General features: G+C 35.7%; 1 protein-coding gene across 1 annotated transcript in view; it reads left to right on the forward strand.

The window, feature by feature from the left end:
• gbe1b (glucan (1,4-alpha-), branching enzyme 1b) overlaps window positions 1–9,239 on the forward strand; it is a 185,812-nt gene extending 176,573 nt beyond the window's left edge. The window contains exon 16 of the mRNA XM_065281611.2: window positions 7,548–9,239. Coding sequence (XP_065137683.1) covers window positions 7,548–7,610 — 63 coding nt within the window. The 3' untranslated portion in view covers window positions 7,611–9,239. The remainder of the gene's footprint in view (window positions 1–7,547) is intronic.
• The last annotated feature ends 7,856 nt before the right edge of the window (window positions 9,240–17,095 follow it).

Here is a 17,095-nt window from a genome sequence, read left to right on the forward strand (position 1 = left end):
GATATAGTCTACTCAAAACTTTTTTGTTTTACTTGTTGATTTTATTTTATTTTACTTGTTGACATGTTTTATCATTGTTTAAAATGTTAACATACTTAAACCAAGCCAAGCTAATATAAAAAATATGTAATAAATAAATATTACAGTTGAGACTATTAATAGAATGTGCTTTGTGCGGGCAACCTTTGAGACCCCTTTTGGAGACCCCTGTTTTAGGTTAACATATTGATACTAAAAGCCAAAAAACTTACAGATGAACATGTTCCAGTTAGAGATGCACCGAAAATTTGGCAACCCAAATTATTTGGCAGAAAATAGCAACTTTTAAATAGAAACTTTTACCTAGCAATGAGGTCTTTGATGACACAATCAAATAGTAACCAGATCAGTTAGAGATGTGCAATTGCAGCAAACATATTGGTAAAAGCTATCAGTAAAAGCTTTTAAAGTTTCAGAGAAAGACACGAAAACATACAGCACTACTAGTTTCATTTATTACTCAAGACATCCTGAACATCATGCAGCGTATGAGAAAGACGCGGCGGCAGCAATCCTGGGTATTTGCATTTTGCATGTGAATAAAACATCAGATTAATATCCATTTAGCAGTTATGTGGTTGACCAGGTGTAAAAAGCCCTATAATGACGGCTGGAATTTAAAAATGTAATTGTTAAATAATGTGAAATAAATATAAAAGGACATTTTAAAAATTTAACTTGTGCAATTGTGAGAAAATTGGCAAAATAATTAGGAAAATGAAAAGCAAAAATGTGTTCAGTTGCTCTGTATTCTTCTTCATTTTATTTAGCTTCGGCCAAGAATTTTCCTTTCAGTGCAACCCTAGGCCAATAACATTTAACAAGCAGAAAATCTCCAAATGCTTTTTATCTTCCTCATGTTCAGTATTGCTTTAAAGTATAAAAAAGATACTTCTTTGCTAAATGCTTTAATAGTATGCATGTGCTATCTTTCTTAAAAATGTCATTTTGATTCTAAATTTCTTTTTATTACTTGTAAATGTAAAGTGTGAACAGGGTCCAAATACTGTATATTATACATACAGAACTGTATTCCATCTTAACACTTTTTTTTATCAATTGTATCTCAGTTACAGGGTTGAAATCTTTTCCCGGGCAGGGTTTAGATTAATCCAGGACTAGTTATACCAGGACATTTTGGTAGTTTTTACAATCAAACCTTACAAAAAACAATACTGGTGTGCATCTTGAGACAAAACAGTGGCACTGATATATGTTAAGATATGTCAGTACAGGGGTTATGGGGCCCTAGGCGAGACCTTGAAAATGGGCCCCACTGGTTTAAAATGTTTTATAGTTAGTAATAAAATTTCATTATTATTATTATTATTATTATTATTATTAAGCAATGTTGTTAGTGCAAGATAACTACAGTACTTTATGTATCAATACAAATATCATGGATATTAATACAAAATAATTACTATGTGACACAGTATTCTGTATACTGTTTTTGAACTCTAGTATATTTTTAGTATCCAAGAATTTTAATATACAGATTACTGCAGTAAATTATATAGTATACTAGTCTTTTTTCATGTGGGTTAATTTAGAAAGGTTTATGGACATTTTTCTAATGTTTTTAAATTAGCATAGGCATTAAACAATGTAAAGCAGAAAATACCTTTACCTTGCGATTGCTTTTCTTTCTCTGCTTTTCTCTCTTTCTCTTCAGCTAGTAAAATGTATTGTTTTAATAGTAGTTTGCCATAGCCTACCACCCCAACCTCACTAAAATAAGTCTTGTTTTTTTATCATCATTGAAAGACGTAACGTAAACATTGCGCTGTTATACGATACTACATTACCCATAATCCAAAACATTTCATTTCCTTTTTTGTAGTGGTTTACAAGTTTAATATGCATTTTTAAAGTAGCAAATGCACACATTTAATCAATCACATAGAAATGAATGCACTTGCAATATGAAGTGAACGTGGATCCGGATCAAATTCCCTTCGGGCCCGGACTTTGAGAACCTCTGCTATATATTGTCAATAATCAATATATTTTAGTGCTTTCACTTTATTTTTAGGAGCTTTTATTTGCATTTTACATTTAGGCATTTAGCAGACTCTTTTACAAAAAACATTAAAGCGATTTGTCATAGGGAGGCAATACATATACCAAGATAAAAGTTTTCACTATTCCAAAACAATACCTGTTTAAAAGATAGAAGATATATATAAAAACAAAAAAACGTTTCATTTCCATGCATGCGCAATGAGACACATCTCCGCAAGCGCCATGACATCATGTACATTATGCAAATTTTATGTCTTTACTTATACTAAGATTTTGTATTTTATATCATTTTAATGTAGATTGTTGTGTGGGGAATTTATCCTGTTGGGTTTTTTACCTACCGTCTTTGTGATCCCTATTTTAATCAATAAGAACCCTGCGCATGAAGCGCGTACTGCTTGCTGATCGCGTCTATGAGATTTGTGCAATGACAAAATAATTTTATGCATGGAGGGCCCTCGTCTTGTTGCGGGGCCCCAGGCAGTCGCCAGCTCTGCGTCAGTACAAAGTGTTTAAGTCATTAATTAATTAATTAATGCCGCTCAAACATGCATTTTAGTCTGGGACTAGAAACCCTGTCTGGGAAACCGTCCCTATATCTTCGTTTCATATTCCAAACCTCACGTGTGTTTAATCCGGCGTGTCTACGCTTGCAAATCAGAATCTAATTTGAAGTGATCAAATGCTAATAATGAGGTGCATATTGCATTGGTCACAATAATCAGCATGTGCGCGACGCATCGCGGTAATGACATTAGAGATCTCTGCTGTTCTTTGTTAGACGATTAATCCACCATTTGTCACCATTGTTTTGCGCGGCCCTGGAAAGTAAATGCTGTTGACACATGGAGGCTGCGACGCAGCGGTAGCTTTTGTCTAGCCAGGTGCAACATATCACTTTCTTTCTCGGCAGCGGCGCGCCCCGGCTCTGCTTCTCTTCACTGAGTCTGTTTAATTAGTCACCGATGTCTGTTGTCAGTTTGCGGCGAGAGATGCTTGGCTCCCGTGGCGCTGCGCCGCGCCGGTGTAGGAACAAACAGAGAATGAACGTGTTCTGGGTTTCTCGTGAGATGCAATCCCTCTCTGTCTTTGAGTTTAGATTTCGATGGTGTTTTGAACCGCACCCGACAGCATAAGAGAGGACACTCGGTGAGCGGCAGGGATCGGACAGGATACTACAGTACGTGGAGGTGTGAACAAGCATCTTCTTGAAACCTGCAGAGGTTTAGTGCAGAAGAAACATGGTTTTTGCGGAGCGCAGGATAAAAGAGAGTTTGAAGAGGTTTGGATGGTTGACAGAAGTGGAATGGTGCTTTAATATTGCGTATATGAAAGACAAACCACCTCATATCTCTGGTTTACACTATGCTTCGTTTGAGAAATTAAATTCATTTGTAGCTGGGTTGGCTAACAGCTTGGGTTGTTTATCTAGCAGATAGTTTTTACTTTGAAGTAAACCTTGAAATGTTTAAGAATTAAGTCTTGGGGCTTATCTTTTCCCTTCATGTTGTTTAAAGGCCCACTGAAGTGCCTTGAAATGTGCAGCTTTGTTTAATGTGTTGATGTAATTTTAGTAGGGTGGGACATAGTGAGTGGCTCCTCCCCCTTATAAAATAGCCAATAGCTGTTTAGTTTACATCAACGTGTGGACTGTGATGAAAAGCTGAAGTGCAGAATGATGTCATAAAAATCATTGATCCGTATTGGAGGAAGTGAAAGAGTGTACATTTTGAATAATTGTATCTTGTAAATGTAAATGTCGTGGATGTTTTGGAGCACACTCATTCTTGGGTATCCTTAAAGAGCACCTGTTTTCCGATTCATGATTTTACGTTTCCTTTGGTGTGTAAGTGTGTGTTAGTACATGTTAATGATATACAAAAGGTACAAACCCCAAAGTAAACGATGACATGAATTATCGTCTCCAACGTAAATCTCTTTTCTTGGACTACAACAAACACACGGATTGTAGTCAACAGTTTACCTCCTGGGATTGGTGATGTAGACAAGACCAACATTATCATAATTCCTCCCGCTTTGACTCACAACCTGTAAGTTAACTCCTGTTAGCATTGCATTGTGATCGAATCCTTCAAACATGGTAAGGAGCATCACATTACAGCTGCCAATCACAACGTACAGATAAGCTGGCCAATCAGGGACACAGAGCTTTTCAAATCCATGAGTTTTGTACTAAATCGATGCGTTTGAGGGAGGCAGTATATCTGGAGCTACAAAAATGGAAAATAATGTGTTTTTTAACCATAAACCTTGCGAAAACATTGTATTATACCAAATACACAAACGTTCTAGCAATGAAAAGGGTGCACTTTAAGGCTAACATATTCATACTGAAAACTGCAAAATTCAATTTAGATTTTTTTTTATAAGGACTTTAATTCTGTTTTGAATAATGTTCATTCTTTTTTCCAAAGATCAAAATTGAATATCACACAAAATGTTTTGATGAATACAATTCTCTTTCCTGCCTTGACATATTTTCTGTTAAAACAAGAAGTTAGGATGGGACATTTTGAAGGTCTTGTCTTTGAAAAGCAATGATTTGCTACTTTTGTTACGTTGATGATCAGTGGCAGGCGAAAGTCAAGGTTTGCTTGTTAGCATGGACAAGGTGCGAGTCCTCCAAAAGCATTTCTTTCTCTTGACAGCTTTTACAAAGTAGACACACTGTAAAACTTCCTCGTTGCACTTAAAGGCAAGGCAAAGCAAGTTTATTTGTATAGCACATTTCATTCACAGTGCTTTACAGTACATAGAAAAGAGAAAACAATATATAAGAGAAAAAATCACAATAAAATAAAAATAATAATAATTTAATAATACTTTAACATCTATTCTAAATGTAAGAGGAAGTCAGTGTAAGGACCTGAGGACTGGAGTGATGTGCTCAGATTTTTTGGTTCTCGTCATGAGCTGAAGCTGTCTAATGGTCTTTTTGGGGATCCCAGTAAGGAGTCCATTGCAGTAATCCACCCTGCTTGTGATGAAAGCATGAACAAGTTTCTCTAAGTCCTGTCTTGAGACAAAACTAATTCTGGCAATATTTCTGAGATGGTAGTAAGCAGATTTGCTTAAAGGTGCCAAAGAATGCATTGAAATAATCAGTTAAATTGTTCTCTGATATCTACAGTATGTGGCTTTATTAAGTGCAAAAATGATGCAAAGACAGTTCTACGTGTTCGTTTACAATCCTAGGTTATGCCTTTAGAATGAAATGGTCTATTATTGCCTTATTTCAAATGGTCATGAATAAAAATTGGTTGTTTCTCAGAGCAGCTCCTTCAGTCTCTCTTTGTGTGTGTGTAAACAGATCTTATGTTTGAGTCTGTATCAGACAAAGATACGTAATTTGAGGAATAATCAATTGTTTGGAGATTGTTTATGGACATTTCTGAGTGGTAAGTTTGTTATTTTCCATATGGGCCTGCAAAACGTCAATAGTAGAACTTCAGCCTAAATGTTAGCATATAGCATTAACTAGCATATTGCACTAACTCAACAGTCACAACTTTGTTTTAGCATTGTTCAAAATATTAATTTAATGTGTCATTTAATGTTGGGGGTGTTCATCTCGACTGTAACGTCACAGTCGGTGTTATGTTAAGATTGGTCTGTTTTCTAGCAGTCTTTTGCATGCATAATGTTTACATAAGAAGGAGGTAACAATATTGTTTGAGGCTCATTATATGTCATTACCATGGACAGAACTCTTATTATTCATCTATGCCTAGATATATGTAAGGAATCATGTAGAGGCAGCTGGTAGTTATCGGGAAAGAAGCCCCGACAGTGTGATCAGGACCCGACGCGAAGTGGAGGGTCTTGTATCACACTGAAGGGGCTTATTTCCTGATAACTACTGGCTGCCTCTAAATTATCCCGCTTATTACACGGCTACTTGCCACATAAGAAAAAAAAACTGGACATGAATATGAATTTGAAACATGTTATTGGCATATTTGTTTTAAATTAACATTTGTATCCTTCCGCGAAACTTTGCACAGATGCATAAAATGATCGTAATACCTTATTAAGATCCTCTGCTTCATACTTGTCTGTCTCCATTTTTTTCTCTTTAACCAGTCTTTGAGAAGTTTTAATGCCCATTCTGTATTTTTGTGTGTGTTGGCTTCGTAGCTGTCATGCTGTATTTTGTCAAGTTCAGTCTCAGTAAGCTCTCTGTGTCTTGTCGTTGTTCATTCTTCTATCCACTGTTTAAATGTTTTGTTTTTTCCGTACATGTTAAAATTAATGTCAAAATGTTCCATTCTTAATTGTGGTTGTCCAGTGTTTGTCACAAGATGGCGCCAAACAGTAATCTTTATTGGCGCGGAGCGATTTTAATCGTACAAGTAGTACCGGCTATGCGTTATTACTTTGGAGCGGTTATTATTTGAAAAGAACGAACCTGCAAATGTCTCAACTGACCAATCAGAATCAAGCATTCCAGAGAGCCGTGTAATAAGTCAGTTTAACATTCTACTACGGCACCTTTAAATGTTTGAAATGACTTGCACAAGTCGTTAAAACTTAAACATTTAAGTGCAACGAGGATTTTTTTACAGTGCTTGTATTCATATGAATTACAATTTAACATCCACCATACAAATCACAAATATTTCATAATAAAGTAAATGTTCTGCTAGTGTCCAGTTTTATTGGAGTGCTTTCGTGAGCAGATGATGTCATCGGTATCAATGTAATTCATTTACCCAAAAAAGACACCTTGCCAGTTTATAATTTATATAGAGAGTGTAGCATAAAGATTATAAGTAGAGTTTCTAAATCTGGTTGTCGTAAACAAATAAGTACCGTCCACTTTAGTTACTGAAGAGAGATGGATGACATGAACTCCACTGCTTCGTTCTCATTGGTATTCACTTCGGAAAGTCACTCACAATTTGCATTTAAACATTTCTCAACTTTGTCGCGCGACTGGACATGCCCATCCAGTCGTCAACGGTCACTGTCGCTCGTGTCGCCGGAAATCAATGAGATTGTGTCGCTCTGCTACTGCTAGTCGCTGCTGGTCTGAATGCAGCTTAACTAATACCCTGATAACTACATTGTCAGAAAAAAATGGTCCAGAATGGTTTGTATAGCTGTCACTTGGGGTCACTACCCTTTAAAACGGTCCTAACATGTACCATTTAGGTACAGATTTGTGTACATTTGGTATCAGTATGCACCTCTTAGGTACTAATATGCACTATTTAGGTACTTTTTGAAAGGTTAATGTCCCCAGTGACAGCTAGGGATAATTTTTTGGGGGGGATGTAATTTTTGAGCTTTTGATCTCGAGTTGTATTAAATATATGACATGGATGAGGTTTCATGCGCATATTCTTCAGTCTTTCACACGTTTTGATGTCATGCATTGTTTTAAAAATGTGTTAGACTGCCTGAAACAATCACAGAGTCCCTTTGATCTTTTTTTCTGTCTGTGTGGTTCTTCCTATCAGGTTTACATTCCCTGCAGAACCGCTATTGTGCTGGCCAACGAGGAAATCGATTGCTGCGACTGAAACACAATCAGCAATTCGCCACGAGATGGAAACCCAGCAACTTCTGTGACTCAGCCTACCTCCATTCACACTGAGATCACCCCCCCATCCTTTAGAAAAAACACAGTTAAATATTGCAAATCTCCACGATGTTTCAGCAACTTTTCCCACATGGCCATTGCATCATTATTGCTCACGCTATACACATTTATTATTAATGAAACTTTAGCTTTAGCCCAGTCAAAAATCCAGTCATCAGACCCCATACTTACTGTAAAGAAAGAGGATTGGTTAAATAAAACACAACATAATACTAACAGTTCATCTCAAAGTAGATTCCTAAATAAAGACTATGCATTAATAAGAATTTGCTTAATAAAAATGATATTTTGCCCTGATGAATTACTACTGAAAAGTAAACACAGAGATCGAATGTATTCTTTAAGTGTAAATGTGGTACAACCTGTAATGCAAATGTAACTTTGCTTATTATTCAAATTAATGTCAGCATTGTGTTAAAATTACCTTACAAAAGTGTGATCTACTGTTTAATTTAAATGTGACACAAGCACTTTTTGACTTTAAGACAGTCTCTATACATGTTAAATCTTTGAGTTTTGGATTTCACTTTAAGGACACAAGAGCGTTACATTTATATATTTTGAATAGCCTACATGTAAGCTCACTGTGAATAATTATCACATTTAAGTTCTACCTTTCTTGTTAGTGCCTTCACTTATAATCAAGTTTTCATGAATATTAGCATAAAATAATATAATCAGGCATTCATATTCAGAATCAATCACACTGTCCAACAGCTTTTTACTGTCAACATCTTTCTTTAGGGCAGACAGCTGTTATTGTATTTATCGTGTTTGTGCATTTTGTTTTTCCTTATGAACAACAGCTTTGTTACCCCAATAGAGACATATGGTCTATGTATGGAAATACATCAGCATTAATGTTATCCTTCTAGTTGCTCTTCTCGTTTTAAGATCCACCTGTTGCTCCTTCAGTCCTATAAAGAGGAGCACCATGCTCTGTGTTTTGTGTTTAGGAGACCTAACGTACCTCCAGAAAACCGGATGCATACACAGAATTTCAGTAAGTATCCCTGTAATCTGCCCTACTCGCAAACAGCTTCCTATTAAACAGAGCTTCATCCTCAATGCTCATTCAGCACAGTTTTGTTATACTTGGGCAAAGTAGGAGTTATTTTCTAGATTAAAGGTTACAAAGGATTTATTTTTTAGAAAATGTAATAAAAAACAATTGCAATGTCAGAAATCAAGGTACAAAACTGGGGTGGTATCATTGAAGGTTCATTTTTGACCTTTATGGTATACAAAGTATTCAAATGTTGCATCTTTTGGGGTACAATATTATATCCTAAGGACCAATTTTGTACCAGTTTAAGGTGTGGGGTACAAAACATTGAACTGTACCTTTAAAGGTACAAAAAAGGTCATAGGGTACAGTAATATATCCAAAATTGTTAAACATTGATTGTATTGAAGGTAGTTTTAAAACTTTTTTCTGATGTTAAAAGGTTCCCTGTGATGATCACCACATGTGTTTGTGTGCAACGTTACATTTCTGTCGTAGAGCAATGTGTACTAACCAGAAATAAAGTACTTCTACAAAACAACATTATGATTGTTATCTGCCATTTATTCAGTTCAGCTGTATTGGAGAGCGGGCACAACCTAACGCTTTTTGGTTTTGGCCCAATCGTTCAACACACACATCTCTGCTACAAATGAACATTTGAAGTTTGTTCCTAGTACTTATCATTCTTGGACAATTACACCAAACGTGACAGAAGTGCAAACGTTACAACTTACCCCATAGGTGGGGTTCATTGTAACAGACAGGGGGGTTAGTTGTAACACTTGCTAAAAATTAAGTTTTACAGGCAAATATTTCAATACTATTTTGTCTATATACTTGAAGTGGATATTGTTTATATATCTGTCTATAATAGACAGGTATCTACACTGTATTCATTCATCCAGCTCTTTTCTAACAATAGTTCAATTATAAATGGATACAAATGTCTAAATATGTGAGAAAAAGCAGCACAATTATGACAAACATTTTTTTTTATATGTGACCCAGTCTGTAATAACCATACTACAGTTTCAAAATCAAATTCTGAGATAATGAGCATCGAAGTCTGATTTTATCCATTCATTTCATTATGATTTCAATCTTTGACGTAACCTTATTCAATTAATATTAAAGATATGAACAAAAATAAATTTGACACACGATTTTTGATAAGACAGGCACATTTATTTTGTTGGCAGCCAGCAATCATTTGTGTGTAGTTTATTTAAAACAATGGCAAGAATTACGCTAACGTTAGCGGTTTTCATATCGTAAGTGCTGAGGGGTTAGTTGTAACACAGCGTTACAATTAACCCCGCTGGGTCAAAATATTTTCAAGCCCACCAAAAAAGTTGCTAAGAGCTGCAGACATATTTCAAAACTATGTTTAGTCAACAAGACACGGATTAATATGACATAGCATTGGATTTGGTATCTTACACACCCAACTTAGAAACCAAAAAAAAACCATGATGAAAAAATGTACTTACTTGCCACCAAAACACTCGTTCATCAATAACTCTCTGGAAAAACATTATACATTTCTATTAATTTGCAGAAGATCGTCTTTTGGCAGCGTGGAAAAAAATAGCAGAAAAATAAAACGCTCAACCTTGTGCAACAATGTAAACAGTCCGTGTTACAACTAACCCCGCGTTAGTTTTTGCCCAGCGCACCCCAGGCTCTGATTTTTTTTCAACGATTTTATTAAAATATAAACCATTTGAGAGAGTTACAGTAAAGTCTGAGGTTAAAGGGATAGTTCATCCAATAATGAAAATGCTGCCATAATTTTTCCATCCTCATGTAGTTCTAAACCACCAGTATAAATTTCTTTTTTCTGATGAACACAAAATAAGACATTTTGATAAATGATAGTAAACACACAGCTGATTGTAAGAGTGAGAATTTGTAAGCAGAAGGCGAGGTTTAGAAATTACACAAACAATGAAACACCACTACCCCTGTGGAGCTGAAAAAAGGAGGAAAAAAACTATGTGGCTAAAAACCAAGTCACATTTTTTCTCCACAAAGTCAGTGCCGCTCCTAAAGAAGCTGTGCACCCCCTCCTCGCTTCCGTCAGACACAAGGATGAGTTTACTTTGGGAAATGATGACAATGTGCCGGTGAGTTTAGCCCGAGAACATGAACAGCACACAGGGACAGGGGGTGAAGTCTAATCGGAAGTGATCATCCCTATGCCCTATTCCCCTCATAGATCAAAGCTGTGTAAACTCTGGAGGGAGTTTTTTTGTTGTTTTTTATAGCCTAGTCACTGTTTGAATTGAGGGGGGTTGGCGTCCCGGACTACCTGTAAACATTGAGGGACTCCTTATAAAGCACAAACATTTAGGGGGTCCACTGGTTTTAATAAAACATTTTTACATGAATTTCTCGTGCTTTGCAGCCACAAAGCACTACTTTCCATTATTTGATCCAATTTCACAATAAACTAAAAGATTTCTGTCTGAAATAAATGTAAACTCTTAAGTGCGCCACACACTGTTTTCTGGAGATAGATTGTTAAATTTAGGATTGGATTAGGGGCCTTTAAAAAATTGAATTATTTTTTGAGGGCCCACAATGCAAAGCTTGTCACAACATGTAGCCCTTCATATGTGTGACTCGTCAACTTGTTTCAAAATGTGTCATGTATATATCAAAATACGAACCTGCTGCACATGTGTCTAAAGGGTTAATGATAAAAGAGACGCCCATTTTTGCTAGATACTCACATAATCTCATGTCTAATCAGAGTTTAGTGTTAAGTGAGTGTCATGCAAATATTTTGTGAACACGAGCGTCTCTTTTTTTAATACATCCGCTCCACGCGTGTACAGCAGGCTTGTATTTTGACAAGATTCATGCATGAGGAACATGGTTTACACATTGCAACAAACACATATTTTGACCTGACAAGCAACACACATGACACTCCGAACACATATTTTGAATTTATGCCCCTCTGAAGAGAAGTCACGGGCCTCTAATTTGAGGAGTAAAAATAGTTAGAGTTTGAGGTTAGGGTAATTTGTTGTTTCTTTGATTAAAATGTTGATCTAGGACCAACAAAAAAATTTTGATCCAGGATTACATCTTATTTTGTGAAATTACGGTGACCCTATAATGACAGGGGGACCCCCATTATCTTTCACATAATTCGAATACTGAGCCTAGTGTGTGGCCGTTAAAAATACATTTGGTGAATAAAGCAATAAAAACAAACTCATTTTCTCTATTTGGAGCGACTGTTTATGCAGCGTCCCCGTTCCGAAGTGCCCCTCAAGGGCGCAAAAACCCCATTTGGAATTCGCCCAAGGGAGTTTTAATGAGTTATGATCCTGCTTTCTGGCCGAACTGCGCTGGGAGCTTTTAGGTTTTTATTATTATTATTTATTTGTGTTAATTTATTGTATCAGATTTTACATTGAGAAAATGTGTGTTCAAGATAACAGATATTTTTACATGCATTGTAAATATTTACAAATGTAGAAAAAAGGAATAGAAAAATATATAAGAGCTCAGATGCAAAACCCGTTAAGTGCGTCTGGCATGATTTCTTGTTAATTAGCATTTTTATCACAGTTATTAGATTATGCCAATAAACCGGTATTTCTGAATGGCCTGAGGGCGGGATTAAGCAGATTTGATGCAATAGTATTTGATGGATGTAGAGACGGTTTCAGCAGTAACAAACGGCATTTGTGGAACACACTTAAATTCTGGTAAACTTCCACAAAGAATCAATAACAACAAAGTCCTTTTAAAGTAGTTTATTTCTGATAACAAGCTAAATAAACAAGTAGATTACCTTCGTTCCAATTATAGCTAAAGAGTATCAAAAACTACACTGAGCTAACGTCACTGTGTAAAATGTGTACTATATAATGTATACAATGTTAACTACAAATCAGCTGCCTACTTTCACATGGATTGGCGTCTCCCCACATCTTTAGGAAATTTAAACATTTGTATATTCGACAGAATATTTGTTCCAGAGGTTAGTTTATCAACTAGTCAAACCATTAAACAAACAGAAACCGGAAGTTAAGTTCATTCCAAATGTGTAATCGCGACCATTTATAGTACTTGTTGAAAGCATTTTGTTACATTCATTATCTTATTTTTGAAGAAGGTGGTGTTAGGCAGCTTTAGCATCTGAACTCTTCATACACTCACCTAAAGGATTATTAGGAACACCACACTAATACTGTGTTTGACCCCTTTCGCCTTCAGAGCTGCCTTAATTCTACGTGGCATTGATTCAACAAGATGCTGAAAGCATTCTTTAGAAATGTTGGCCCATATTGATAGGATAGCATCTTGCAGTTGATGGAGATTTGAGGGCACAAAGCTCCCGTTCCACCACATCCCAAAGATGCTCTATTGGGTTGAGATCTGGTGACTGTGGGGCCATTTTAGTACAGTGAACTTATTGTCATGTTCAAGAAACCAATTTGAAATGATTTGAGCTTTGTGATATGATGCATTATCCTGCTGGAAGTAGACATCAGAGGATGGGTACATGGTGGTCATAAAGGGATGGACATGGTCAGAAACAATGCTCAGGTAGTCTGTGGCATTTAAATGATGCCCAATTGGCACTAAGGGGCCTAAATTGTGCCAAGAAAACCCCCACACCATTACACCACCACCAGCCTGCACAGTGGTAACAAGGCATGATGGATCCATGTTCTCATTCTGTTTACGCCAAATTCTGACTCTACCATCAACAGAAATTGAGACTCATCAGACCAGGCAACATTTTTTCAGTCTTCAACTGTCCAATTTTGGTGAGCTTGTGCAAATTGTAGCCTCTTTTTCCTATTCGTAGTGGAGATGAGGGGTACCTGGTGGGGTCTTCTGCTGTTCTAGCCCATCCACCTCAAGGTTGTGTGTGTTGTGGCTTCACAAATGCTTTGCTGCATACCTCGGTTGTAACAAGTGGTTATTTCAGTCAAAGTTGCTCTTCTATCAGCTTGAATCAGTCGGCCCATTCTCCTCTGACCTCTAGCATCAACAAGGCATTTTCACCCACAGGACTGCTGCATACTGGATGTTTTTCTGTTTTCACACCATTCTTTGTAAACCCTAGAAATTGTTGTGCCTGAAAATCCCAGTAACTGAGCAGATTGTGAAATACTCAGACTGGCCCGTCAAATGCAGCACCCACTATTTATGACTGAAATTCATCAGTCAGTCAGAAATGTTGCTGGCATCATGTAAACAGTAAATATGGCAAGAGTTTAACAGCGACCGCCTTTTTTCTAATAATTTTTTCTAAAGTATTCTAATAATCATGTCAATCTTTTTACACTCCAGCTTTGAATTTGAAGGTACTGCCCCAGTAACAACTTTTCTAAATTTCTTGTACTTTTATTTCTGAAAGTGCACTACTATAATTGCTGTAATACTTTCCTATATTACATAACAGTTTTCATCTTTATAAGTTTTTAATTCTTTGAGAAGTCAGGAAAAGTTTAAATCAAAGCCTAGATTATAATCATTACATTTCATGCACATATAAAGACATTTGTCGGAATAAACTATTTCAGTTTTCTGTCGCAGAAAAAAGTGAGCAGTCACAGTTGTACTCTATTATTAGTAAACTATTGTCTGTACTGAGAAGAAGAAAGCTACTTCTAATGCTTTTAAAGTAGATATCTTCCTTTTAGTCAGGATGCATCTGCTTTTACAGCCATTGATCTTAAGCAAATTTGCACTAAGAGCCTGTCAGGCTTAATGCAGTGATTGTATACAGAGTTGTTTAAAAGCGGCTTTGTCTGTGACATATTTATCATTGAGTTTAAAATATCAACTATCAAAAGTGCTCCAAAAAGACAAACAACCACAATCTCTTATTGATGTACTCGTTCAAGACACTTGATAGCTTGCTAACTTAAAAGCACAATATGTAAGATTTTTTGCCTTTATATATCCAAAAACTAGCACGGTGCTATTTATGTTTTTTTATGTGTACTTACATTTTCAACAATGTTTCAATACAGACAATATAAAAAATCTCCCGCCCCTCGCTAGTTATGTCCTGGTTATCTTTGGTTTCTGCTATTGATGCCAAAGAAAAAAGCCGCATCAGTAATCAATAATCTTTGGTTTGGTGTTCGAAACAACAAAAGGATGAATAAACGATGACAGAAAGTTATTTACTTTTATTTTATAGTGAACTTTCCCTGCTCAATATGGTCAGGTTACCTCCGGTCCCAAGTGCCCACCAAAAGACAACATTCATATTCCAGAACCATCAGACCAACACGACTTCTGAACCCCTCGTTTACCTTTATGTAACACCAAAAGGGCTTCAAAAAATCACTTTCTGTATTGCTAAAAGCTTTGAGAGGTCCACTTTGCATAATATCTGCCTCTTGAACAAGGGCCATTGTGAATTTGAAGGAGGACTTTGTGCCTAATCGTACCTTTCATCCTGACCAATGGCATTTTCATTAGAGTTCTTGAATTGAATGTGTTAATCTAAACAGGGGGAGTCGACGGGAGCTTTGGGACCACTTTGTTTCGGCGCTCTTTTTTTAGCTAATCAAGTCTGCTCCTCGTCATTAATCACCTCTGTGACGGCCAGGAACCGACCGTTGAAATCAAGAACGACTGCGGGAAGATTTGACCTCAGACTCCTCCGCAAGGGCGCGGATATGAGGACAATGGCTCCTTATATTCTACCTCGTCTCCACCCCCCCCCCCTTCTCGTCTTGTCAGTGTCCACTTATCGATGCATCATGAACATCTTTCATCTCTTCATTGATGCTTTGTGATATATGTTTGGCCTTAATGTACTGTAGTGCATGGGAAGGGGTGTGGTATCTATATCTTCCATGTCCCATGTGGGATGGTTGAACTCTCTTTATTATCTCATTGATAAGGCAGGAAATGACAGGGACTGAGTGGAGATAACAGCAATGTTTTGTATGTATATATATTACTATATATACATATATATATATATATATATATATATATATATATATATATATATATATATATAAACATGTTTATTATTATTATTATGTGCCAACAGTAACAGTGTGGTGAGTGTTTATATTTAGAAAGACTTTAAGCTGTTATTTAAGATAAAATAAGTTTACATTATTATTATCGACTAGATTTAACATTTTGATGAATGAAACATTTTAAAGTATTAATATAATTGGTTTAATACTAATATTATACAAAAGTGTATATACTATACAACACAATATACAGATATTATTAAAGTTTGAACCTTATTTAGCTGTCAGGAAAAACATATGAGAAGGAAATGTTTAATCATACTTTTTTATTTTACAATTGTATAAACATTTGAAATTTTTTTTTTTTTTTACTCAAATATACAGTTTTGATCAGCTGTCACAAACACTCTTCATATAAATAAACCTGTATGAAATGATTTAAATTTTATATTTAAAAGATTTAATCTTTAGTTTTACTTGTCAAGTTGTCACTTTTTTCGCCAAGTTGGTAAAATGCTCCAAGGAAGATTTATTACAGTATATGCATTTTTTTCTGATAGCAAGATAACATTACATTATTTATATTATATTTACATTAATTTAAAGCCACTATAATGGTGAACAAATTTAGTATTAATTTAGTATCAAATTTGTCATGTAATGAAGTTATGAAATTGTTATTGCAGTCAGACTTTTCTTTTCTCCTTTTTCAGATGTTTTTTCTTTTAAGTGTATTTGAAAACCGGCCTTATGAATTGTTGTAGCCTATCTATCATCAGCAATAGCAAACGCAAATGGTTTCACTTTAGGAAAATAATAATGATGATATTAAAATACACACTACATGGTAAGTACACTTCTCTTTTTGTCACCTTCAAAGGACAAAGAGTGTTGTTTATGTTTTTAGGACAGACACTGGTTCTGTCTTCATTTAAATAAAGTAAGCATAATGGACACTTCTTTCCATTTCTTGTCTAAGTTACCCCAACAATTCATGAAGTAATGCTGCTCTCTTGTGGCAGAAACACATCCCAGTACCCTGTGACTACTGTGGTACATTATTTACAGTTATTGGCTCTTTGTTGTATTTTGAATGTAATATTTAGATATTGATTTTACCTATAACACTGCGTTTTAAATTTAATACAACTTTTAATAACAATAACCATTAATGGTAACAGTACATTTCACATTAACTGTCCAAATCTGTCTGCTGTATTACAGATTTAAATCCTTGGACCTATTAATAAAAAATATATTTTAATCAAGTACTCCATTGCAGTTTTTCCACAGCATTTATTGATTACTTTTACAAAGAAGTTTATCATGATTAGTGGTTTGTTTCCAGTTGTACTTGTTTTTATACTGGTACATACTGCATTGCATTCATACTAAATCCCTTTAAAGTCACAGTAA

Source organism: Paramisgurnus dabryanus, chromosome 8 (genome assembly GCF_030506205.2).
Source record: "Paramisgurnus dabryanus chromosome 8, PD_genome_1.1, whole genome shotgun sequence".
In the NCBI taxonomy this organism is placed as follows: domain Eukaryota; kingdom Metazoa; phylum Chordata; class Actinopteri; order Cypriniformes; family Cobitidae; genus Paramisgurnus; species Paramisgurnus dabryanus.